General features: G+C 36.4%; 2 protein-coding genes across 4 annotated transcripts in view; one reads left to right on the top strand and one right to left on the bottom strand.

Moving 5' to 3' along the window:
* The window catches only part of SLC36A4 (solute carrier family 36 member 4), a 53,203-nt gene extending 28,463 nt beyond the window's left edge, over window positions 1-24,740 (bottom strand). The window contains exons 1-7 of one of the 3 annotated variants that reach the window (XM_082409980.1): window positions 24,578-24,739; window positions 13,652-13,775; window positions 11,965-12,055; window positions 10,661-10,749; window positions 9,540-9,635; window positions 7,298-7,382; window positions 1,561-1,788 (exon numbers count right to left, since the gene is read on the bottom strand). In XM_082409980.1, the coding sequence (XP_082266106.1) occupies window positions 1,561-1,788; window positions 7,298-7,382; window positions 9,540-9,635; window positions 10,661-10,749; window positions 11,965-12,055; window positions 13,652-13,775; window positions 24,578-24,629 (765 nt within the window). In that variant the 5' untranslated portion in view covers window positions 24,630-24,739. Of the gene's footprint in view, window positions 1-1,560; window positions 1,789-7,297; window positions 7,383-9,539; window positions 9,636-10,660; window positions 10,750-11,964; window positions 12,056-13,651; window positions 13,776-24,577 lie in introns of those variants that run through there. The other 2 variants (XM_082409981.1, XM_082409982.1) reach the window with 2 other exon arrangements.
* A 28-nt stretch (window positions 24,741-24,768) lies between these two features.
* The window catches only part of DEUP1 (deuterosome assembly protein 1), a 247,949-nt gene continuing 246,884 nt past the window's right edge, over window positions 24,769-25,833 (top strand). Inside the window, exons 1-2 of the mRNA XM_082409954.1 lie at window positions 24,769-24,869; window positions 25,379-25,500. The gene's annotated coding sequence lies outside the window, so the exon portion shown is untranslated. The remainder of the gene's footprint in view (window positions 24,870-25,378; window positions 25,501-25,833) is intronic.

The following is a 25,833-nucleotide window of genomic DNA, read 5'->3' as shown; positions in this document are numbered from 1 at the left end:
TCCAATGAAATTCATTCCCCACTCTACTTTCATTGCTCTTTTGGTCTCTAAGATTTCCTGACTTTGGCTTTCTATCTCAATAACGCTGTGCTGTTCTCTAGAACAGGTCTCCTCGTGGTTTCAGCATCTTACTCTTTGACCTGACAGTTGCCATTACCCTTATTACTTGTGCCTATGCTCTGACTCTGGCTTTGATTTCTTGGTCCTGACTCATATAGCCTTCTTCTAACTCTCATTATCTGGAAACTCACAGACTGCGCATCTTGTTCAAGATCCCTGGGCCCACACTGGCCACTTCTTCCAGCTAGCCCAAGTCTCCTCACCAGCCTGTGTTCTCTGCCTTTACCTGACTAGAAGCGGAATTCAAGGCCAATGAAAGAGGATGAACAAAGAAACTGAAGTGTGACAGCACAGGGAAAATTTGGGGAATAGATTTAGAACATCTGAAGCATAGGTAGAACTGTGTGATATAATGGTGAAACATAAGCTAGGGTCAAAATGAAAAACTTACTAAAATGTTTGGATTATTGGATAATGCTAAACTGTTCTTCAAGGCTCACATGGTTCCCTCTACCTAAGGAGCCTCCTTTTCTGCTCCACTAACTCCCACATGTCCAGCCAAGGGGTCACGAACTCCAGAAAGCCTTATGAGATCTTCCTGCCTGTCGCCTTTCACTCTCACATGATATAACAAAGAGTCTACAGGCTTTGGAATCAAGATGGGGCAAAAAGGAAACATAGATCCATCGTAAGAGAATCTGTAATGAATTGCTAATGGAGATTTTAGGACAACTGCTTTGGCAGCAATGTATAAAATGGACTGTATCAGGAAAAAATAGGATTCTCTACCTTTTTTGAGTCACTGGCTCCTATGAGGGATGAAAGCTATACAGCTGCTCAGTAGAAAAATGCATATATACATACAGAAACACTAAATCTTACAAATAATTTTAAGGGATTTGCAGATCCCCTGAATCCCATCAATAGAATATTTTAAGGAAACTGGGTTAAGAATCTCCAGACTGCCGACAATGAAATGAGTTGAGGTTATTGCATACATCAGATAAAGAGGTTACAGCCTAGTGTAGTGGCAGTGAGCTGAAGTGGTGGCAGCAAATAAAGGTTCAGAAGTGAAAGAAAATTATAAAATCACGTTTGTACTCCCGTCTCTTGTGATTGGTTTAAATCTTAAAGGAATAAACAAAACACTAATGAGTTCTTTGTTTCACGTTAGGCAGTGCACTAAGGCACGATCCTAAATCTCACAACTCTAATAAGTCAGGTATTACTATCTTCTGAAGCAATATCATACAGTCCAGAAACACACTGACCAAGATTCAAAACCAGATCTGACTACAAAACCTATGCTTTCAACCTCTATGTCATATATTGCTTTTTCAACTAAGCAGTATCCCCCAAAAGGAAACCAGAGTTCCCTGATTATCTCCTGTGTGACACATATGAAGTAGAGTCTTTACTTATCATTACTTTTACTTCCAAAGTGAAAAATATTTACTTGTTAAGAAACATATGACACAGTGAAAAACATGTTATACTTACCCTAACAATGTATTGATAAATTATCACAAGACTCACAGCCATGGAAACGTTGGCAAGGAATGAAAGCACAAATAGATTCTTGAGCTCACGAATGAAGACCAAAAGAATTAGAAATGGAAGAAAGCAAAGCATATATATCCTTAGGTCAATAGTTCTTCTCTCACATGGATCTGATGAATTGGTACTATTCAAAACAAACACTTTACTCTCCAGGAACCCTTCATGAACCTATACAGGATTACCAGGAGAATAAGGAAGAGGGGGGGAAAAAAACTTCCATCAACTTATAATCATAAAGGAGAAATACAAAGAAAATTATGATCTATATACACTCTATGATAAATTCATTTACAATAAATAAAATACTTACAGAGTTTTAAGATACTCTCGTGTCTTAGAAATATAGATATCAAATTTAAGGATAATTAAAATAGGAAAATCTTCTTTGCAAAATAGCTTTATCATACTGTGAAAAGAAAGTTCACTAGGAAATTATGAGGATGGATTTACTAATTTATTTTGAAGCTTTGTGACTGTGAAGCTCATGATGCCTAGAAAGGCTCAACCTGCTTCTGAGATGATCAAAAGTGGACGCATGCTTGTCCAGAATGGCCATTGGGTATTCTACTGACATACTTTTTTCAAAGTAAGAAACAATCTCTAAGTACCTCTTAGAAATGTACAGTACTCAAAATTAAATTCAGAAATCAGAGCCTAACTTTAAAGGTATTTTATAAAGCAACTGCTGATGAATTATCATCACTGTCAATAAATATTTGTTAAAAATCGACTATCTTCGTGCATGCTAGACACTAAATAAATTCTTATTAGAGCAAAAAACTTCTACAAGATAAATCAACTTTGCCTCAAAATTTATTCAGCCACTTCTATAAACCTATATTCAACTTTCAAAAGAGATGCAATGATTTATAGGCTCCATTTACTAAAAATTGTGCTTGATTCAATTAATCACATAATCCAACTTACAAAGATAGAAATGAAATTATAGAGGACTTTAAAAATAATCTTAAAAACTCACAGCACTGGCAGATCAAACTATAATATAAATTCCAGTGAAAATCTATTTGCCCCAAATACTGTACCCTCCTTTGAACACAATGGAACACAAAGACTTATCAAGTCTCTGGATACATAAATGTTATTCTTAGTAATAACAGCAAGTATTTTCTGAGTACTTACTATGTGTCAGGTACTGAACTAAATCTTATACAACATCTCAACTAATCCTCAAAAAAACACTCTGAGGTGGGTGGTAGTATTAATATCAATTTATAGCTGAGGAAACTGAGGTTTAGGGAGGGTAAAAAAAAAAAAAACCCTATATAATATCAAGCCAGTAAGTCGTGGTTCTAGGATTCAAACCCAGGCCTGAGACCCCAGAATCTAGCTTGTGACAGGTACATGTTTACCTGACCAAAATGCTGCAATCCTTAAAGAGGGACCCTGCCCAAGTAGCCACCTGGCCTCCACCTTGACATCTCTCTCTCTCTCCTTAAATACAGTAACAAAAGGCCAAAAAGTCAGAAGTACAGAACAAAATCCTGATATGAATAATAATTTAGGTGTTTAATTTTACACTTATCCACAATAAGCAATGTTTAGTGTCACTACAAATGTACATATCATCTTAAACTGCAGGGAATATATCTACTAGTTTTAAGTTATATTGGCAATTTATAACTCACACAGGACTAACAAACTCTCAGGTTACACCATGTACCATTTAAGAAATGCATAGCTCTCATTTATCTTGTAATTGTCCATTAAAACTTTTAATCTTATTTTCTATAATATGAAATAGAAGCAAATTTGATAATTCACATTACTTGGCTTTTAAGAATGTATTTTATTTGTTGACCCAATTTCCTCTGTAACCAAATTATTTACAGCCAAATACTTCTGTATCAAAGAATTACGTCCAATAATCAGATTAGATAATGATCAAAATTAAGCTCTAACAAGGATATCTGGTAAGAGAAAAGCAGTTATATAACCAATTTTAGAAAGGACTGTTTGAGTCATTAGGTGCTTGGGAATTTGAAATCAATTCTACCACAAATCTCTCATAATAATTAGTATTCTTTGGCAGAAAGATGGTTATAAAAATTCTCAAGATTAAAAAATAAAGTAAAATAAAAATGTAGATACATACCCAGAGCAAGATTCAGGTAAACATTTGAATCCTTTGGTGCCCTCTAGAGACAGAGATTGGCTATCTAATAGGACTTCCTATGATCTCACATGTTTACCAAAATGCAAAACACTGAAATAAATATTATAAAATAAAATTACTAAATTCAGTTGTTTCCATTTAGATCTCAAATTTACTAAATTCTACTATTTATTAGCTTTTCAATTCAGTAATTTAATGGTTAAAATTCCAAAGGCAGATTATGTTCTTCAGCAAAGCTAAAATGCAGAATTAAAAGACACAATACGCTACATTTGCATACTGCATATAAAATGCATAATGCATTTTATAAAGGCTTTCGCAAACCTTTTGTCAGCTGAACCTCACAATAAATTTACGAGGAACGTGGGGAGATTTTGCTACCGTTCCCATTTTACAAATAAGGAAACCGAGGCTTGACGAGGGACAAGAGGGTCTTACCCAATGTGTGAGTTAAAACTGAGAGCACGGATTTGAATTCAGATCTTCTGACTCTGAAGTCCATGGTCTTTGGTATCACAACATTTTTCTTCCTCTGAATGTACAATCCCTTCCCAACTCTTCACGCCCATATACACTACTCTGTCTACCTGACATTTTCTTGAGTATCTCAGAGTAAGAACAGAGAGGAGCTACTACAACCACCACGGACTAGAATCACTTGAAGCACCACAGTTCTTTTCCCCCTGTCGATTGTCCACAGTGGCTTAACGGGATCAAGAACAGCCACGTGGGGCTTCCCTGGTGGCGCAGTGGTTAGGAATCCGCCTGCCAATGCAGGGGACACGGGTTCGTGCCCCTGTGCGGGAAGATCCCACATGCCGCGGAGCAACTAGGCCTGTGAGCCACAACTACTGAGCCTGCACGTCTGGAGCCTGTGCCCCGCAACAAGAGAGACCACGATAGTGAGAGGCCCGTGCACCGCGATGAGGAGTGGCCCCCGCTCGCCGCAACTGGAGAAAGCCCTCGCACAGAAACGAAGACCCAACACAGCCAAAAAGAAAGAAAGAAAGAAAGAAAGAAAGAAAGAAAGAAAGAAAGAACAGCCATGTGACAGTTACAAAGCAGGAGATGTACACGTTTGTATGGGAACTAAACTCTTAGTTTAATTAATTCTTAATTCTTTGATTCAATGAAATACTGAAACTTCAATTTTATGTAGATTAAGGAGGTAAAAATCTTACAAATTTTAACTGTAAAAGTAGTAGCAATTAGTAAGGTTTAATCAAACCATGTGTCTTGGGGGCTTCCCTGGTGGTGCAGTGGTTGAGAATCTGCCTGCCAATGCAGGGAACACGGGTTCGAGCCCTGGTCTGGGAAGATCCCACATGCCGCGGAGCGACTAGGCCCGTGAGCCACAATTGCTGAGCCTGTGCGTCTGGAGCCTGTGCTCCGCAACAAGAGAGGCCGCGACAGTGATAGGCCCGCGCACCGCGATGAAGAGTGGCCCCCGTTTGCCGCAACTAGAGAAAGCCCTCGCACAGAAACGAAGACCCAACACAGCCATAAATAAATAAATAAATTTAAAAAACAAAACAAACAACAACAACAAAAAATGTGTCTTTAATTGGAGATTGCTATCAAGTGTGAGAACACCTCTGCAGAGAGGGAAAGTCTCTCATGATGCTGTTTCAGTGACCATCTGTCTGCTCTGCAGAGTTCAACTTTTCAAGTCTCAAGTCTGACTGAATGTCTTTTTCCATGTTGCTCTTCATGCCTCAAAAGATCTTTCGTCTATCTACAGCAAGCTTCTCCTTACCTTCCAGAGAGTCACTGTTTCTACCTGGTCTTCTTAGGATATGTGCAAATGGGTTAAATTCTTCCATTCAACTTTGGAAGCATCTGATATCATTTCATAGGAGAAAGTCACCAATCCTAAGCTTATAGATATTTATTGTATGTACTTAACACAGTCTATGTCACACACGTACACATACACACAACTAAAATCAGACAATGTCCTGCCCAGTGATGAACAATTAATATACTGTGTGGCAGCTACGTCAGGCACCTAGGTTTCTGACTAATTCACGTGACCTAGGGGACACTGCTCATGCTCTGTGAGATGAGGTTTCCTCATTCATAAAATGAGCATAGAACTTATATTACAGAGTAGTTGTAAAAAAATTACAGGATATATATCATAGCTTATAAAATATAAGATTATAAGGCATTATTAGCATTATTTATAACTTTAAATCAAGCTTGTTGGTGGCTCTCTTAGGAGATGATAGAAAAGATATAGTACTACCATGCTGCACGATCCTAGAAAGGCACCGTTTCCACTGTATTCTATGTAAATGACTGCTAAGATAGTATGTCTATCTTGACAATAAATAGCCTCTTAACTGAGTTAGCAGCCCTAAAAATATGTGACTTGTGGAATTAAATATTTGTAAAATCAAAAGCACATCATCTATAATGAGTAGTGCTGATAAAACCATCAACTCTCTTATTTATAAGAGAAAGACTCAGTGATCCTTTCCGACATTAAAAACCTAAGCTGGTGGCTTTATTAAACTTTGGCCTGCAGACCAAACCCAATCTACCACCTAATTTTGCAAATAAAATTTTATTGGAATACAGCCATATCTAATGTATTGTTGTCTATGGCTGAGTTGAGACAGAGATCATATGGCCTGCAAAACAGAAAATACTTATTATCTGGCCCTTTATAAAAAATGTTGCCAAATCTTGGTCTAAATATAAAATGAAGCAGTTTATAACTTAGAAAAATGAGTCAAATATATACTTAGATATATACATATAGATTCTTTAGAACACATATTCACATGATTTTGCATTAAAATACCTACGAGAAGTTCTACATATTACTATATATAATGCCTACTACTGCACCATGCACTTGTGTATACTAACAACTGTTATTGATTAAAATAAAGAAGAGCAGAGGGTAAAGTAGGAATAATAGGCCAACTACCAGTTAAAGCACATAAAGAAATGTGCTTTGGCATTATTCTGATAGGGGAGCTTTTTTATTTCAGTGCTTTGCATGTTTGTTCAAATTGACAGTCTCTACCAAGACTGCAAACCACTTCCTCTTAAAACAAACCTTTATAATATGGAGAGAACTACAGAACACTGTACATTTCTGGACACAGTATCTTTTTAGACAATGGCAATAATTATGAGATTTTAGTAATGCCCACTTTTTAACTTCGCTTTTTAGGCTGCTGGCTAATGCCTTATATACTTTTTTATAAAATATCAATGTAAAAAATATGCTACCAAAACATCCATATATCTGCTTTTGAGATCTAAATTCCAAATAGCCAAGAATCAGTAAATTATGCCTGTTTCGATCTGAAAGAACAAGCATAATTGACATAATAGCAAGAAACGTAAAAGTCAACAATAGCAGAATCCAACTTGCAAAAAAAATGACTAAAGGAAAATCTAGAAAGATACATGATTTATGAAAGAAACACATTTTCATATTCAACCACAGCTTACTCAGAGGCAATATGATGCCATAACTATGGCATCAGAAGAAAATGATTTCAAAAACTGGAGAAAAATACTTACTTGTTTCACATTTTCAGCTAAGAAGACAATATAAACACTACAGAATCCCAGCTGTGTTATCACCAGAAAAAAATCAACCACACTCCTGAAAAGAGATACCCACAAATAAGTATTAATAAGAGCTGCTAAGATGTCGATGTATTTTTTCTCTTTTTAACTATTTTAAAATATTTCATAATAGCATTTATTCTTTTTACTTCATTACAATAAGAAATAGGCTTAAAGCATTTATTTTCTACAAAGAGCACGTATTTATGATCTGTATATCACTAGAATTATTATTGAGCAAAAAAATGTTACATACGTTAAAAGCCCATATTTTCCCATCATTTCCTTCTGAAATTCCACAGTTTAAGAGTATCTGTCTAGGGCTTCCCTGGTGGCGCAGTGGTTGAGAGTCTGCCTGCCAATGCAGGGGACACGGGTTTGAGCCCTGGTCTGGGAAGATCCCACATGCCGTGGAGCGGCTGGGCCCATGAGCCACACCTGTTGAGCCTGCGCGTCTGGAGCCTGTGCTCCGCAACAAGAGAGGCCACGACAGTGATAGGCCCGCGCACCGCGATGAAGAGTGGCCCCCACTTGCCACAACTAGAGAAAGCCCTCGCACAGAAACGAAGACCCAACACAGCCAAATATAAATAAATAAATAAATAAAATAAATAAACTTCTTAAAAAAAAAAAAGAGTATCTGTCTATAAAATGATTTCATGAAAACATTTCATCAGCTAGTTTAAGCCCATCTCTCCTACTTCTCAAGATCTTTTTCAGATCAACCCAGTGTATTTCCCAGCAAACAGGATGAACATATTCCCTACTATCCAAATCACTAATAAGAATAGGAATGCGAGAGGACTGGGGGCATGGCCCTAAGTCATTCCACCAGAGACCTCTCCAGGAGCTTAGCTCTGTTCATATTTTTTTAGATACTCTAAAAAATTCCAGCTACATAAAGTAGCGTATGGGAGTAGGAAAGGGAATTCACCGGTCAAATGAGCTTTATTTGGGTATTATTACAATCAAAAGTCTGCCTTCATGTTATTAGTATACAGCCCATACCTTTCCCTATTGTTCTGGGAACAATTAGTGACACAAGAGCTTGCACTTACTAATTCGTTATAGTCTCTTGTCTGACCATAAATGTCAAGCTGTCAAGCAACCTAGTCTAAAAAATCTATAGACCCTCCTCCTCCCATTTGAAACTGGAAGGGCCCGTGCCCATCTTCATTCTTGCCATAACTCTCTAGTTCTCTATGGTTCTTCAGGGGATCTCATTTGTTAGTAATCTTGGTACCTTGAAATGAATTCAAGTTTCTTCTCACTGATGAATTACGTTTAAGTATTCCCTTAAGATCTCTTCATCCACCTTTGATTTTAGTATCCTTACCAACAATCATTCCAGCCACTTCTATCTGAAAGCCATTCTTTTTGATAGAAAAAAATAGACAAAGGTGCCTACAGACTGGGGGAGAAGAAGGAAGAAGACAGGGTTCTGGGGGCAAATCCCTAGGGCATTCGGCTCTGTTTTCTTCCTCCTCCTACACAGCATATCAGGCTGTGAACTCTGAGCAGCTCATAAACACATCTAACGTCCTGAAAATCCCCAGAAAGGCCATATTTAACCATAAACTACTCTACTAACACTGTTCTTTTCCTTCTTTTAATTTCCACCGCCCGTATCATTTGTACCATAGTCAGCATGTTGTGAATTGCCTGTGCTTATCTTCCAGTCCTGTATTTACCTGATTTTGATTAGTCATGTCCATCAATAGTAAAGTTACATTTAAACAATACAATAATAAAAACAAGATTATGCTAAAATACGTACTTCAGATGTCTTAAGAACATGTAGCTAAACACCACAATTTTATTTGAAATAGAGATTGCAACATTTCTCTTGGTTTTTTTCCTTAATTATTGAGCATGATTATACCAGAGGTTAGCTAGGTGCTTTATAAATATAATTTTATTTAGACTACTATAATAATCCTGTGAAGTATTATTATAAACTCATTTGATAGTGAAATACTAAAACAAAATAAAAATACTTTGACCCAGGTCATAAATTTGTAAGATGGTAGAGTTGAGATTTGAATCCAAGTCTGTCTAACTCTAAAGATTGTTTCCTCCCAACTTTATCATACTTTTGTTAATGTATCTTGTCAGATTAAAATGCTTAAAATTAATGTAATTTTAAATATTATTAATACTTAAAATAATTATTAATAACATAGCAAGTACTTACCGTCCCCATGCTGCTTGCTTCTGCAGACAACTCCAAGGACTTACTTCCATAGCAAAACTCACAGTGTCACTATACCCTAATGTTGACCTTTTAAACCTGAAAGTTAATGACATACATGCATATGAAAAAGAAAACTTTTTAATTGGTCCATAAATCCATTTCTTGAAAAGAACATCAGATAAATGGGCTATACACTGACAGAGGAGTTTTCGAAATTTCGAGATCTGCATACTTCTTAAGTTATCTCATGAAATTAAAAATTTTTATATACCCTTCTTACCGGTATATTAGTTTTTATCCACTATTAAAGTTTACGTATTTGTTGAATTCATATAACGTAGTAATTGTGTTTCACTGATTTAAATGTTTCAATTATCTAAAAACATCAACTACACTGTTCATGCTTAAATTATTCCATTCTTAGAATGGCATTATTTAACACATCTGTACAGGGCTTTATAATATATTGTTATACAAACTACCCTATTTAATCATCAAAATAGCCATGTTGCCTCTCCTATTTTTTTTAAGTATACATTGTTATTTAAAGATCATAAATGACGTGCCCAAAGTTTTAAGAACATTTAGCACCAACAAAAAAGAGTTAAGATTAGAATATCAGTTTATCAGAATAGACAATATTCATTTTTTTAAAAAGTTGTTTCACTATCCAACAGAATCATTTTATGATGCAAAAATAAAGAAAACAAAATATTGTTTTATTGACTATCTACCAACCCACATACCAGCAAAGAGCAGCAAAGGCATTACACCCAAAATGAAATTACTAACAAATTAAAGACCATTATTCTTTAACTAAAAGTAGCCCTGCTGCCTCCATTTTCCCCATATAACTTCCCTGATTTTTTTCACTTACACTGAATAAAAGAAACCATTCTATTTCACTTCTTTTAAAGGAAGTATATATATTCTGACTAGATTGCAATCGTATGAAATGCTACCTTTTCCCATATTCATTATCTTAGACTTATCTATGTAACAGATTATAGGAAATACAACTTCTAGTTGCAAAGCACAGTAGAAATATAAGACTATCTGATACTTTAAGTAAATATATAGATTTAAAATAAATTAAATAGACTTAACAAATCCACATTTACCTCTGACATAGAAAGTGACTGCAACGTACCAAAATGTGCATACAGTGAACAGAAATAATTCCTATAAACACAAGGCTGATTGGTCCAAGCTGTGAGGGAAACATTTTATAATATTTAAATATTTCAGTTTAATAAAAATCAAGTTACCTTATAAACAATGAGACAACAGACTATTAATTTGCAGTGAATAAATATTTGTTAGACAAAATGATTAGAGTCATTTGCATAAGGGAAATTAGTGAACCTGATACAGAAAGAATTTAGTAGTATTTAAGACAACCACATATGATTCCATCTTATCGACTTGGCTATCCAAACCTATGAATGTAGAGTATAGGTATGCAACAAAGTAGAATAGAATACAACATCATATTTAACATCAGATGGCAAGTCTGTGACTATCAGTGTCTCACCATTATAAGTATATGCAACTATGAATCATTAGCTAAATGACTAAAAAGCACTGTATCATCTGGGATTGTGGGCAATCTACTTCTTCTATAGATTGCTTGTTGAGAATTACGTGTGAGAAACTGTGCCTAGAAAATAATTATTTGAAAAAGTGGTACATAAAAATTTTCAAGTATTTATGTACTAAAATTAAAATGATGCCTGATTATTGAGAGACAGACAAAATGTTGCCAAAGTTTATTTTTATAATCAGAAATTTTTAAGTCTCGCTAAATTAGGGTGGACAAAGTCCAATGCAGAGAAAGATGATAGTTACAACTGTTGTTAAGAAAACTGGTCAGTTAAAAAAAGTTAAATATAATTTCACTACTTCGTAAGTGAATTCTCCCCTATCAGGATTCTCTATAATTACAATAATTGGTTCTAACAAAACTTTGAATATTTGTTTTCAAAAGATATTGTTATTCCTTTTCTTAACTATTATTCTTTAAGTCTGAAAACTACATATTTTATTTGGAATCTAAAAAACTATAAAATTTCACCACTACAAATACTCTATAAATATATTTGTTGATATGAACATATTACTTAAATACCTGAAAATCCAAAAGAATAATAAGATATAACCATACCTGGAAAAATCAAATACTGATTTAGAATCTGTCAAATATTATAAATAAGTAATTAAGTAGAAATGAAAAGGGTAATTAACTCTCATTTTTAGTTAGATATTATTATCACAGTTCACATAATTCTATCAGCAACAGCTAAATGATTATCTAGTTGTCACCTGACCAGGTTATATTTGACTAGATCAGATGTTAACTTGTAATTTTTGCTGTAAATTAAGACTGATAACTATTTTAACTAGAGATTACAAAGATGAGTCTTACCACTATGCCTGCATTTTTTATTGCCAGTGGAAGTCCTAAAAGACCGGTTCCAATATTTCCCTTAAGAAGATGCATAAGAGTTTGTACAAATCTGAAAAGTAAAAGTTGTAAGATTTAAACATTTTAGAACAAAAGCTATTAAAATCACATGACCATGGTTTTAGCATTAGAAGGGAACTAAAAATTAATCTAGGCAAGGAATCAAATTAACATTTCCATTCAACCAGAGGTTGAATGAGCCAAAAGTTATATTTGGTTCAAGTCCTATCTCTGCTACTTAAAAGTAGAATACAACTGTACTGCTGAACTGAATGAATAAGCATTTTCAGAACTCTAATGAAAAACTGATGAACTCATAAATGTGCTAACAAAAGATCAAGATGAAAAAAAAACTAATTACATGGGACTGAGTGAACTGATGAGGATGAGTATAATTTTTGTGACTTTCTGTTTGAATTAAAAAAAAAAAATCCCACAAGGACTCAGAGGCAAAGAATATACAAATCAATTTTCACTGCAAAGTAAAGGAGTTGTTACAGTGGAGGATTACTGGACTGAATGTCAATATTATGACATAGTATGAGTGTGTTTCGTGTTTGGTAATTGCAATCATTGTTGCTTTTGTTGTGGTCATCCATTTACAATGCTTGGTGTCAGTCTATTTATCTCTTGTAAAAATAAAATACAGTGTGCGTGTGTGAAAAAAAAAAGTGGAATACAGAGGGTTACTATGGAGATTAAATGAGTTATTTAAGTGAAAGTATTTTTGTACTTATTAAAGTAATAAAGAAAAGGTAATTTTCTCATAAGATTCTTTGCTGCTATGATATTCAGAACAATGTTGAAGATTATATACAGCTAAGCTGGTAAAACAGCAATTTATTGCACTATCTATGTAATCATGATATTAAACAGTTGATCTATGATTATCAATCTCAGAGGAAGTTAATTAAAAGAAAAAACATACAATTTCTAAAACTATGTGTATCATCAGGTAAGATAAATACTAATTAACTTTCAGACAACATGAACTCCCAAGGGATTTCACCTAAGAAAAGTTTCCAAGAGGCATTTGAAGGAGGTCTCTTGACCAAGGAAAAACAAATTAAACTAGGAAGAATAGCACACATTTTTAATTTATGAAACAAAAATGCTTGCCTAAAATTTTTTTTTACTTTATACTATTCTTTTTTGATCAATTAAAATGTTACTTTGCTTAACTGTTAAATCACTATTAGAATAATACCTTATTCAAATCTATTAATGATGACAAAATAACAAAAAAAGTTTAAAAAATGTTCCACTGCTTTCCTGGGACCATGACTTTGTTTCATACCATTCACTCAACATAAAGAAGTGTTTACTACCTACTTCCCGCGGTCTAACTCCTAACCATTTCAGAAGCCCCTTCTCTTAAAATTTCTTTTCCTCTCAATCTGATCTCCCTTCTTTCAAGATCCATAGCATTTGATACATATCATCATTTTAGTAATTCCTACACACGGCTCTGTAATTTAGATGTATTTCTTCTTTCCCAAATAGACTATAAACGCCTTGAGGGTGGGGACCGTATCTTATTCATCTTTGTGTCTTCTGTAGTATCTACTTAAGTGCCTGGTCCATAGAAGATGATTACAAAATATACACTGAGTGAAAAGAGAAAATGAAATTTAACCTTAACACTTACGAAATACCCTCTTGATCATCAAGCTGGTAATGCTTCTGAACAGGGAGGAGTTCTTGCTCATGTTCTTCATCTGATGTCCCATCAAAGTTTTGCTCATTTATTAAGGGTCTCATTACATCCATATCTTTAAAAAGAAAAAGTGCTTCACTATCATTTTAAAACTTGGGTTAAAGCTGGAATAAATAACATTTTTAATAGTAGGACATGCCATTTGTACGCATCTTTACCATTTCCACCCTAAGTTAATTCACATTAATACTTCTGAGTTTTACCATATTTAGAAAGAAACAACTAGACTTATTTGCTGGATATTTTGTTTGGACTAAGCAGTGCAAAGTGAAAAGCATAAGTATTCAAAGCAAAATGTTTTCTGTTTTGTCTACCTGAGGTTTATACTAAATGATGATAGAATTATGGGGTGAAAAATGTGAAGAAATAATAAAATGAACTTCCATCTCTTGTTAGCTTCAAATCATACTGAGTACATAAATGGTAATCATATTTTAATTTATTTTTATTCTTAAAAATTAAAAAAAATTTTTTAATTGAAGTAGAGTTGTATAATATTATATGTTACAGGTGTATGTATAGTGGTTCACAATTTTTAAAGGTTATACTCCATTTATAGTTATAAAATATTGGCTATATTCCCCATGTTGTACAATATATCCTTGTAGCTTATTTTATATCTAATAATTTGTACCTCATAGTCCCCTCTCCCTATATTGTCCCTCCCCCCTTCCTTCTCCCCACTGGCATCCACTAGTTTGTTCTCCATATCCGTGAGTCTGCTTTTTTGTTATATTCACTAGTTTGTTGTATTTTTTAGATTCCACGTAAGTGATATCATACAGTATCTGTCTGTCTGACATAATACCTTCCAAGTCCATACGTGTTGTTGCATATGGCAAAATTTCATTCTTTTTTATGGCTGAGTAGTATTCCACTGTGCATACATACCACATCTTCTTTATCCACTCATCTGTTCATAAACACTTAGGTTGCTTCCATATCTTGGCTATTGTAAATAATGCTGCTGTGCACATTGGGGTGCATGTAGCTTTTCAAATTAGTGTTTTGGGTTTTTTTGTACATATACCCAGGAGTGGAATTGCTGGCAAGCATAATTTTAAATGCTTTAAGAAAATTATAAAGCCATTCCAATCTTTAAATTTTTAGTATCAAAATCTGTTCTTATATCTAGCAATTTTTAGCATGATTTTGCTCCTTCTGAGGAGAAAGATAATACTAGTCATCACTGTCTGTCTTGTTCTTGTAAAATTCACTAAATTCAAATTTATTGAGATGACTGATAAGCATTAGTAAGGTCTGAAGTATAGGATATTTTAAAGAAGTGAAAGTTTGTTCCATTCAAATACATACAATAAACCTATGTAACAGGGAATTGGGGTAACCTAAATGATTTAGTTGGAAATGACTGATTGACATAACTTTTTAAAACTTCTTATTTTGTAATAATTTCAAACTTACATTAAATTTGCATGAATAGTACAAAAAAAACTCCCATGTATCCTTTACAGGCTCAACAAATTTTAACATTTTGCCATGTTTTCTTTTTCTCTCTCAAATATTTATCACTTTTTATTAACTATTTGAGAGTAGGTTACATATATCATGCCATTTTACCCTATCACTAGCATGTATTCCCTATGAACAAGAATATTTTCCTGAATATTCACAGTACAGTTATCAAGTTCAAGTAGTTTAATATTGATCAATACTTTTATTTAATCTACATTCTATTTTCCAGTTTCATCAACTGTACTAATAAGGTTCTCTTAGTAATTTTTTTGCAGTACAGGATCATGTATTGCATTTAGTTGAGCTATTCTACTAGTTACCTTTGCCATTTTATCTTTTATGGTGCCCTTAATCCTCTTTTTTTCTTAATCTTTTGCTATCTTGTTTATCAGTTTTAAATGGTGTCCTCTGACTTCCACCTATACAACAATTAGTGGTCTTATTCTACTTTTGCTTTTCTGTGTCTCTTATTCTCTCATCTTTCAGTTGTATTCTTTCTATCTACTTTGGCAATATACAAAATGCTTTACATACTGTTGTTCAATCATATCCCCACTCATGTCTTAGACTTAAATCTACAATCAATGTATTAAATGCTTGTGATCAGTCCTCTGCCAAAGTTTCCTCAATCATCCCTTGGCTGGAAGAAGTTCATTCTCCTGTAGAATGTGCATCAGCACCACCTGCAGGGCTTGCTTAAACACAAATTGATATACTCCATGCCAAAGCTTCTGATTTTAGTAGGCCTGAGGTGGACCTGAGAATATACATTTTTAACAAGGTCCCAGGTGACTCTGATGTTGCTGGTCTGGGGACCACTCTGAGAACCACTGCTCTAGTAGATTGCTCAGGAAGGGCTCATGGGCTCAGTATTCCCTGAATTTTTGTATGTTTTAAACTATATTCTATAGCCTTGATATGAAGGACAGCTAGACAGAACATCCTTGGCTCACACTTTCTACCCTTGAGTTTCTTGGAAAATGCTGCTCTACTCTTACCTTACTTTGTATGCTATTCTTGAGAAGTCTGATGTCAGACTAATTTTCTCAGCCATTACATAATTTGTTCTTTTTGCTTGAGGTCCTGAGGAATCTTCCCTTGTTTTAAAAGTCTAATGGTTTTATTATGATATGTCTTATGGTTGAGCACTCTGAGTTCAAAAGGGTACAAAGTGGGTCTTTTTGATATACAGATTTAGGTTTTCTTTATTTCTGGAAATTTTTCTTGGATTATATCTTTAAGCATTTGTTTGGTTCAAATATTTTGTTTTTCTTTTTTAGAGATTCCAATTACATGCTGGATCTTTGTTGTCTGTCTTCCATTTCAACTACTTTCTCTAGAACCATTTTACTGTCTTTCTTTACCTCATTTAAATTCTTCTTTGAAATTCAATGACTTAAATTTTCATTTCAATATATTTCCCTTAGACACCTTGTAATTTATTCTTTATTTATGATTTCTCCTATTGCTAGGCATTTCATGGACAGGGATCCTAGTTTGACAGTATTTCCTTCTGCCAGCACAGTGAAGTTCAGTTTATTTAATGGATGATGTTGAGTTATCAGGGGTCATAGGGAGTAACTGGCCTGTCTTCTGGTGCTTTTCCATTTCTGCAGAATCTTCAATTTCCCCCGTTACTTTCCTTCTTCTCTTTACTTCCAGGGATCTGAGGGGCATCTCCACTGCTTTTTTATCTCCTTATCCTCCAGAAGAAATGTTTTGCCAAGGCTGTCTCCTCTATTCCTGCTAATGTTCAAATTCCTTCCCTGTACTCAGTGCTGTGAATTACCAACTCCCCAACCTGACCTCTGTTTAGACTTTTAACACTTTAGTTTAGATTTTCTCTTTCTAAGGGAGATTTTCACTGTGCTTCTTCCAAGCCTCCTGCTCCCCTCTCCTATTTTCCACAGAAATTCTAAAAACGACTCCTCCACTCTCCATATTCGCAGCAGCGACAGGAGCTCTGTTTGAAATTTTGTTTATTTTTCTATTTACAGATTATTTGAAGTTTGTGGTATCCTTGGTCTCCTATTAATGCTATAAGAATAATTTCATGAATGTGTTTACTTGTGCTCCTTGTTGAATTAACAGGTTTTGGGGGAGGATATGTGGAGAGATTAGGATTTAGGCAGCTGCCATTATCCCAGTGCTATTTGGAACTCAGCACAACAGTTTTTCCCAAGAGTAAAGTTATGCTTTAAGATACTGAAAGATTCTTTAGCTTTGTAATATATTTTGAAATCAGGAAGTGTGATCAGCTTTGTTCTTTTTCAAAACTGTTTGGGATATTTAAGGTCTTCTGTAATTAAAACATTATGATATTGGCATAATGACAGACATACAGACCAATGGAACAGAATAGAGAGCCCAGAAATCAGTCTATGCAACTGATATTCAACAAGGGTGCCAAGAATACACAATGTGGAAAAGACAGCGTTTTCAACAAATGGTGCTCAGAATACTGGGTATCCACATACAAAAGAATGAAATTGGATTTTTATCTTATATCATACACAAAAATCAACCCCAAAATGGATTAAAAACTTATATGTAAACTTGAAACTGTAAAACTTCTACAAGAAAACATAGGAGAAAAGGTTTAGATATTGGTTTTGGCAATGATTTCATGAATGTGTCACCAAAAGTACAGTTAACTAAAGCAAAAATAGGTAAGTGGGATTACATCAAACTAAAAAGCTTCTGCACAGCAAAGGAAACAATCAACAGAGTGAAAAGTCAATCTAAGGAATGGGAGAATATATTTGCAAACCATATATCTGATAAGGGGTTAATTTCCAAAGTACATAAGGAACTCCTTCAACTCAAGAGCGAGAAAAACAAAAACAAATAAAAAAAAAACCTAATAACCTGATTAATAAATTGGCTAAAGATTTGAACAGACATTTCTCCAAAGAAGACATACAAATGGCCAACAGAAAAGATGCTCAATGTCACTAATCATCACGGAAATGCAAATCAAAATCACAATGAAATGTCACTTCATACATGGTAGGGTGGCCATTATCAAAAAGCAAAAGGCAAAAAAGCAACAGGTAAAATTAATTTTAATAACATTTTATTAACCCAATATATCCAAAATATTATCATGTCAATGATAATGTAATCAATATAAAAATTATTAACAAGATATTTTACATTCTATTTTTCATACTAAGTCTTAGAAATCCAGAGTGTATTTTACAATTACAGCATACTGTAATTCAGACAAACCATATTTCCGATCAGATACACATATGGCTAAAGGCTACCATGCTCGACAAAAGTAGAGTTTTGTGCAGAGGCGTGACATGATCTGATTTATATTTTAACCAGGATTCCTCTGGGCCTATCTTTTCATGTAGAAAATGAGAGTAGTAATTTCTACCTCACAGGGGTTTTGTGATAGTGAAATGGGATAATATATATGAAGCATAGAGCCTCGTCCTTGGCACATAATAAGTAATCAATAAATATTAGTTTTCTTCCCCTTCCTACATAATGAAATAGTAGATAAAAATTTAGCTTTACACAATTTTAAAATATAAATCTGACATGAAATTAATTCATTTACTACTAATAATTAATAATTCTGAGCACTTATGGGCTACAAACTGTGCTATAATACTGAGTATGCATACAGACAAAATATGTTATGCCAGACAGAAGGAAATTGAGACTAGTGAAGGAGACAAATACTTAAAAACCTAACATTGGATAAACTTTAATAGAGGTAAGAACATATGAAATAAAACAGGAATACTCATGCAAAGTAATTAAAAATTACAAAATCCAACTTACATTACACATAAAGTCTATTAATTGCCAATGTCTCGCCTTTGGCCAAATATTGAATTGGACAGCTCTGAAAAATACTTGTGATTACTATAGCTAAGAATTAACAATGCTTTATATGGTGTTAGAGAATGTTCTGATTTCATTCTTTTACACGCAGCTATCCAGTTTTCCCAGCACCACTTATTGAAGAGACTATCTTTTCTCCATTGTATATTCTTGCCTCCTTTGTCACAGATTAATTGTCCATAGTGTGTGGATTTATTTCTGAGCTCTCTTTCTGTTCCATTGATCTGTGTCAGTTTTAGTGCCAGTACCATACTGTTTTAATTACTGTAGCTTTGTAGTATAATCTGAAGTCAGGGACTGTGATTCCTCCAGCTCTGTTCTTTTTTCTCAAGACTGTTTTGGCTATTTGGGGTCTTTTGTGATTCCATACAAATTTTAAATATAATTGTTCTAGTTCTGTGAAAAACGTCATTGGTATTTTGAAAGCGATTGCACTGAATCTGTAGATTGCACAATGGAATACTGCTCAGCCATAAACAAGAATGAAATTTTGCTATTTGCAACAACATGGATGGACTTGGAAGTCATTATGCTAAATGAAATAAGTCAGACAGAGAAATACAAATACTGTATGATATCACTTATATGTGGAATCTAAAAAATACAACAAACTGGTGAATATAACAAAAAAGAAGCAGACCCACGGATATGGAGGACAAACTAGTGGCTACCAGTGGGGAGAGGGAAGGGAGGAGGGGCAATAGAGAAGTAGGGAGTTAAGAGGTACAAACTATTAGGTATAAAATAAGCTACAAGGATATATTGTACAATGTGGGGAATATAGCCAATATATTATAGTAACTATAAGTGGAATATAATCTTTAAAAATTGTGAATCACTATATTGTACACCTTTAACTTATATAATACTGTACAGCAACTATATTTCAGTTAAAAAAAAGAATTAACAATGCCTATAAAATAAAACATTATTAATCAATGGATATCAAACTATCTAGACAAAATTATTTCTATTTACAAATAGAAAAATATAAATGAATAAGAAATACTAGCTTCATTCAATATTATAAACCATACATTATACATCATATGTATACATTAATGGTGCATACAATTGGAACATTCTTAGGCAGTGCTTTTTATGCTCTCTTATATTGCCCAGGCAATTGTTTCAACCTGAATTTTCTAACCTAAAATCAACCTAAATTTCCAGCTGTTGTCCGAATAGAGAAAAATCACATTCATTTAGCAATATGTATTGAAACCTTTAAAATGTTTCTCCTTTTCACCGAGTAATTCCACTTCTGCAAATCCAGTATATGGAGAAAAGGATTTCTGCACAAAGATCTTAATCAAAACACTATACAGAGAATTCGGAAACAACCTAAATGTGCAACAATCAGGAAACTGCTAAATTCACTACAGCAGTGGTCCCCAACCTTTCTGGTACCAGGGACCGGTTTCATGGAAGACAATTTTTTCACGGACTGGGAGGGGGAGGGTGCAGCGATGGTTCAGGCGGTAATGCGAGCGATGGGGAGCGGCAGATGAAGCTTCACTTGCTCACCCGCTGCTCACCTCCTGCTGTTCGGCCCGGTTCCTAACAGGCCTCACACTGACACCAGTCCACAGCCCCAGGTGTCGGGGATCCCTGCACTACAGTACAGCCACTTTATAAACTATGACACTGACAATTAAATTTTGGTTTTGAAGTCTGAATAAAACAGGGAAAATGTATCAATTGCTGAGCAGGAAAAAACTGGATAATCACAGTATGAGTGCAATGATGTTTTTAAAAGTTAATTAAAAATTAAAGAAAGGAAATATATCAACATGTGAATAAGTTAACAAGGATATATACAGACAATGAGAGCGTAAGTACCTTTTTTCTGTCTTTCCCTGGAAAATGTAAAAATAAGAAGAAAGTAATAAACTTGCATTACTTTTACAATAGCAAAATAAAAGAAACCACTTATTTATATTTTGGTAATTGATAAACTGAAAGAAAGTGGGAACAGTTTCTTTTTTAAAAAAATAATGTAAATAATATAATGTTACCTAAATCTATAAACTACTATATGTAAGATGGGAACAGTAACTGTTGTATTCATTTCCGAGGCAGAGAAAATGTCTACAGCAAGAAACCTTCCAGAGGTCCCCATCCTCTTTGAAATAAAGTGCAGACCTTAAGGAAACCTGTATCTTAACAACTCTACCAGTGCTCTTCACGCAGACACCCAATTTTTAAAATTCTTTTTTAAATTAAATAATATTTGGTCATTGTAGAAAATCAGAAAATATAAAGATAAGCAACATTTCTGAAAATAAAATGACCTCATCACCTAGAAACTACTGCTGGCAACATTTTAGAGTATACAGAAACACATACACTCACTCCAGTATATTTTCATTCAGTCCCATGGCTTTAAATATTATCTACATGATGATGGCTTCCGAATTCGTATCTCCAGCCGAGACATCTCCCTAACTCTAGACATAAATCCACCTGCCTACTCGACATCTACACTTTCATGTCTAATAGACATTTCAAACTTAGCATGCTCCAAACTGAACTCCTGATCTTCACCACCAAACCTGCCCTTCCTGGCTTAACCCATCTCAACTGGCTATGGATTACTGTATAACAACTTATCGCTGCCATCAGGATGCCTCAGTTCTATGCAATGTGGGCCCTTCCTTACAGTTGCTTGAGTATCCTCGCAACATGGCAGCTGCCTCTCCCCAAGTAACTAATCCAAAAATGAGAGCCTGGCACAATGCCTTTTAGGACCTAGCTTTGAAGTCAAACATCATCACTTCCACCATAATCTATTCAATAGAAGCAAGTTACTAAATACAGCCCACACTCAAAGGGAAGGAAATTAAGTTCCTCCTCTTGACAAGAGAAACATCAAAGAATTTGTAGACGTATTATACAACCACCACAACATCTCATTTGATGGCAATTTCATTCTTCTAGACACTCAGGTCCCTGGAGTTATCCTTGTCTCCTCTGTCTCACTCTCACCCCTCATCTAATCTGTTAGGAAATCATTCTCGCTCTACTTTAAATATATATCCAGAGTCTAACCATTTCTCTCCACTCCCACTGCTGCTACCACTACTGCCGTGAAGGACATGTCCACCTGTCTCCTGAATTGCTGAAATACCCTGCTTCTACTTTTGTCCCTCACAGTGCACTCTTCACACAGTGTGATCCTTTCAGAATTTAAGTCAGATCATGTCTCTCCTCTGCTGAAACCTTGCACTGGCTCCCCGTCCTCTCAGAGCAAAAGCCAAAGGCTTCACACAGAACTGCAAGACCCTACATCAGAGGCCTCCAACCCCCAGGCTGTGGACCGGTACCAGTCCACGGCCTGTTAGGAACCAGGCTGCACAGCAGGAGTTGAGCGGCAGGCGAGCAAGCAAAGCTTCATCTGCCGCTCCCCATCGCTCGCATTACCACCCCACCCCACCCCCCGACCTCACCGGGTGGAAAAACTGTCTTCCATGAAACCAGTCCCTGGTGCCAAAAAGGTTGGGGACCGCTGCCCTACATAATCTGGCCTCATCACCACCTTGATCATTCTGCTTCAGCCTCCTTGCCCTCCTCACTATTTCTGTCTTTACTCCAGCTGTTCTTTCTGCCTAGAAGAGTCTTTCCTCAGATATCCACTTGACTAATTCCCTCACCTCTTCCAAGTCTTTGCTCAAGTCCCACCTATTCAATAAGGTCCATTCTGACTACTTTATAAAATGCTATAAACTGCCCAACTCCCACGCTCTCTCCGGATTTCCCTTACTCTGCTCTTTTTTCCATAGCACTTTTAGCCTAATGTACTTTAAATTAACTGATAATTGTCTTTACTGTTCATTGTCTGCTTCCTCTTACTAGAATATAAGCTCCATGAGAGCAGGAATCTTGATCTGTGTTGTTCACAGATGTATCACACATGTATCCCAAATGCCTAAAGCAGTGCCTAGCACATAGGAGAAGCTCAACGAATATGTGTTGAATTAATGAAGAGACATAACTTTAAAAAATTAAAATAATTTAGAAAACTTTTTCAGTTAGTAAAAATACATATGGCACACATCTTCCCATATGACTTTAAAGGGCTATTCATTATATGACTACATGGCTATATCACAATTTACCCGAACAATTTCCTTTAATTGGACATTTAGATAGTCACCAGCTTTTCTCATTTATAAATAACGTAATAAACACCTACTGATATGTTACATGACATTTCCTCGGGAAATATTTCTATAAGTAGAAATGCTGGGTCAAACGATGTGTGCATTTTTAAGGATAAGTATATTATACTGCTTTTACCAGCAATGCATGAGAATGCATATTTTCCCACCTCCTAAGATGGGTTATTAATGAATTTAAAACAGATAAACCTGGATTCCTATCTCGGTACTGCCATTAATGAGCTTAAAATTATTCTATCTATAAAACAGGGATAATAATTGCACCTACCTCCCTATTGTTGTGAGGATTAAAGTAAACAAAACATATGTAAAGCACTTACACTGCTCGACACAGTAAACATTCAATAACATGTTACGTTTATTTCTACCATTACTGTGACTTGAAAGAAATCAACTGCAAAGTGCCCTGCACATTATTACAGGACGGCAATCTGTTACTATAATAAAGTACTTCTTTAAAGCTCAACTTCATTTTTAATCATTTAGCAACGAATTACAAATATTCCTAATACAATGCATATAACTGGGAGGAACAATATTATTACTACCTCGATCTCTATTTTTGTTTTCCTTTTGACAGCGGGAAACCATAAACAAAGTTTTGCATTCCCTGTCGCCAAGGAGACAAGACACCAGAGGAAAGCAGGAAAACAAACTCTGCCAAGTGAGCCAACTACACGTCGTATCTCAGTCTGGTCAGCACGTCCCGCTCGCCACTCCTGGGGTGGCAGACAGTAAATTAAGGATTCACCAGGGACTCCGAACAGGGCTGCCGTGTCTGAAAAGCCAAATTATGTCAACTTCCTTAAAGCATCGTTGGAAAAAAACAGTGAGTCACAGCGAAGGCTCTGCATTGCCCTTGAAACGTACACCAGCGCACGCTACCCGTCAGCGCGCGCACACGGACACACACACACATTTTGACGCCCTCTGTAGGGCCTAGCTTTTCGCCTGACCCAGCTCTCAGGTCGGACAACTCGTTCCTGTGCAGGTGCTGACCCGGAGGTCAGTCACCTCCTAAGCCTCGGCTCAACCCAAATGTCCCAGGGAGGTTTGCTTTGCTGGTTTTACATTCAAACCTACGCCAGACCCACAACCCCAAAAACCTTGACCCCCCAAGAAACCCCAATAACGACCGGAAAGCCACTCCGCGTTTCTCGCTGTCTAGGGACAGGAAACGCGAACCCGGATGCGTGGGGCAGGGTGGGCGGCCGCCCGGGCGCCCGCACCGCCCCCCGACCCCCGGCCGAGGCTGAGCGCGGTCTCGGGGCCTCGGCGCTTCCCGCGGACGCGCATCCCTGCGCCACGTCGGCCCGCACCCCCGCCCGCGCCCAGCACCCACCGAGCTCTTCGTGCCCAGCCGCCTCGGCCGCCGCCGGCGCCGCAGCTTCCATCTCTCGGGGGTCTCCAGGACGCCGCCGCCCCGGGATGCGCGCTCCTGCCGCTGCGTGGCCAAGGCCTCCCCGGCTGAGCGAGAACCTCGCCCGGCCTGGCGCACCGCACCCGCGCGGCGGGGAGCATGCGCAGTGGGGCGGCCCGGCCCGGCCGAGGCGCTGGGGCTCGAGGAGCCTTCCTGGAGCGCTGGGAAGCGGCCAGTGAGCAGCGCTCGGGGTAGAAGACCGGAGTGAGAGGAGGTCCGGCTGCAGAAGGGCAGGGTAACGGGAGAGGAGGGACGTTTTGGAGATAACTGGGGGTAGTAACTTAGAGCTGGCGGAGACCCAGGCCTATAGCTCCCTGGTGGGGATGAGGGTGGGGAGGGTGTCTTTACAGATGACCCCGAACTTAAATTCCAGGAGCCCATCTGCTTGCAAGGCTTTAGCATTCTGCAAGGCACCTTGAAGACTGCAAAGTAGGAGGGAATTTGCCCCATCCATGTTGGAGTTGTTTTTCCGTCTCTATGCCTCTGTTTAGAGATAGAGGGTGCCCTCAAGTAGCGTTTCATTTAGTCAAATAGTTTCACTTTAAGGATTTTTCAGTGCCCTTCAGATACTTGACGTTAGCCACAGTGTTGAAAGGAAATTAAGGTTAAGGGTAATTATACTGATGCAGTGTCAAATATTCTTAAGCACTATACATGCATTGTCTTATTTAATTCAGAGAACAAGCCTGTGTGATAATTCTAATGTATATATCCATTTTACAGATGTGGGAACTAAGCGCACAGAGCTAAGTAACCTGTCCAAGGATAATAAAGTAGTAAATGGCAAAGATGGAATTCTATCTGCAGCCAGATCTGGGGCTTTCAATATGCAGCTGGCCCCTCAGGTGGGTACATCAGTGGATGAAGCAGGCTTTTGGATAGAATGAAAGTGCTTTAATTTTGAAATTGCTCTTTTTTTTTTTTTTTTTTTCATTTCATAGTTCTTTAAAGCCAGGACATAAGACTTTTTCTTTTTGTCCGTTCTATTTCAGTAGGGTCTTCTGAGGAAAGTTGGTTTGTTGTTGTTGTTTTGATGGGGGAGGGGGTGTCTAATTTCTAGGATCACTGATACAACTACGTGGTGATAGTGATAAATATTTAAAATGCTAAGATTTAAAAAGTAGGCAGTTACATAATATCTGTATCTTTCCTCCTGTTGCATCTTTTGTGAGTTTTAC

This window comes from Balaenoptera physalus, assembly GCF_965194825.1.
Source record: "Balaenoptera physalus genome assembly, chromosome: 10".
Taxonomy (NCBI): Eukaryota; Metazoa; Chordata; class Mammalia; order Artiodactyla; family Balaenopteridae; genus Balaenoptera; species Balaenoptera physalus.
This window is presented reverse-complemented; position numbering and strand designations above follow the sequence as displayed.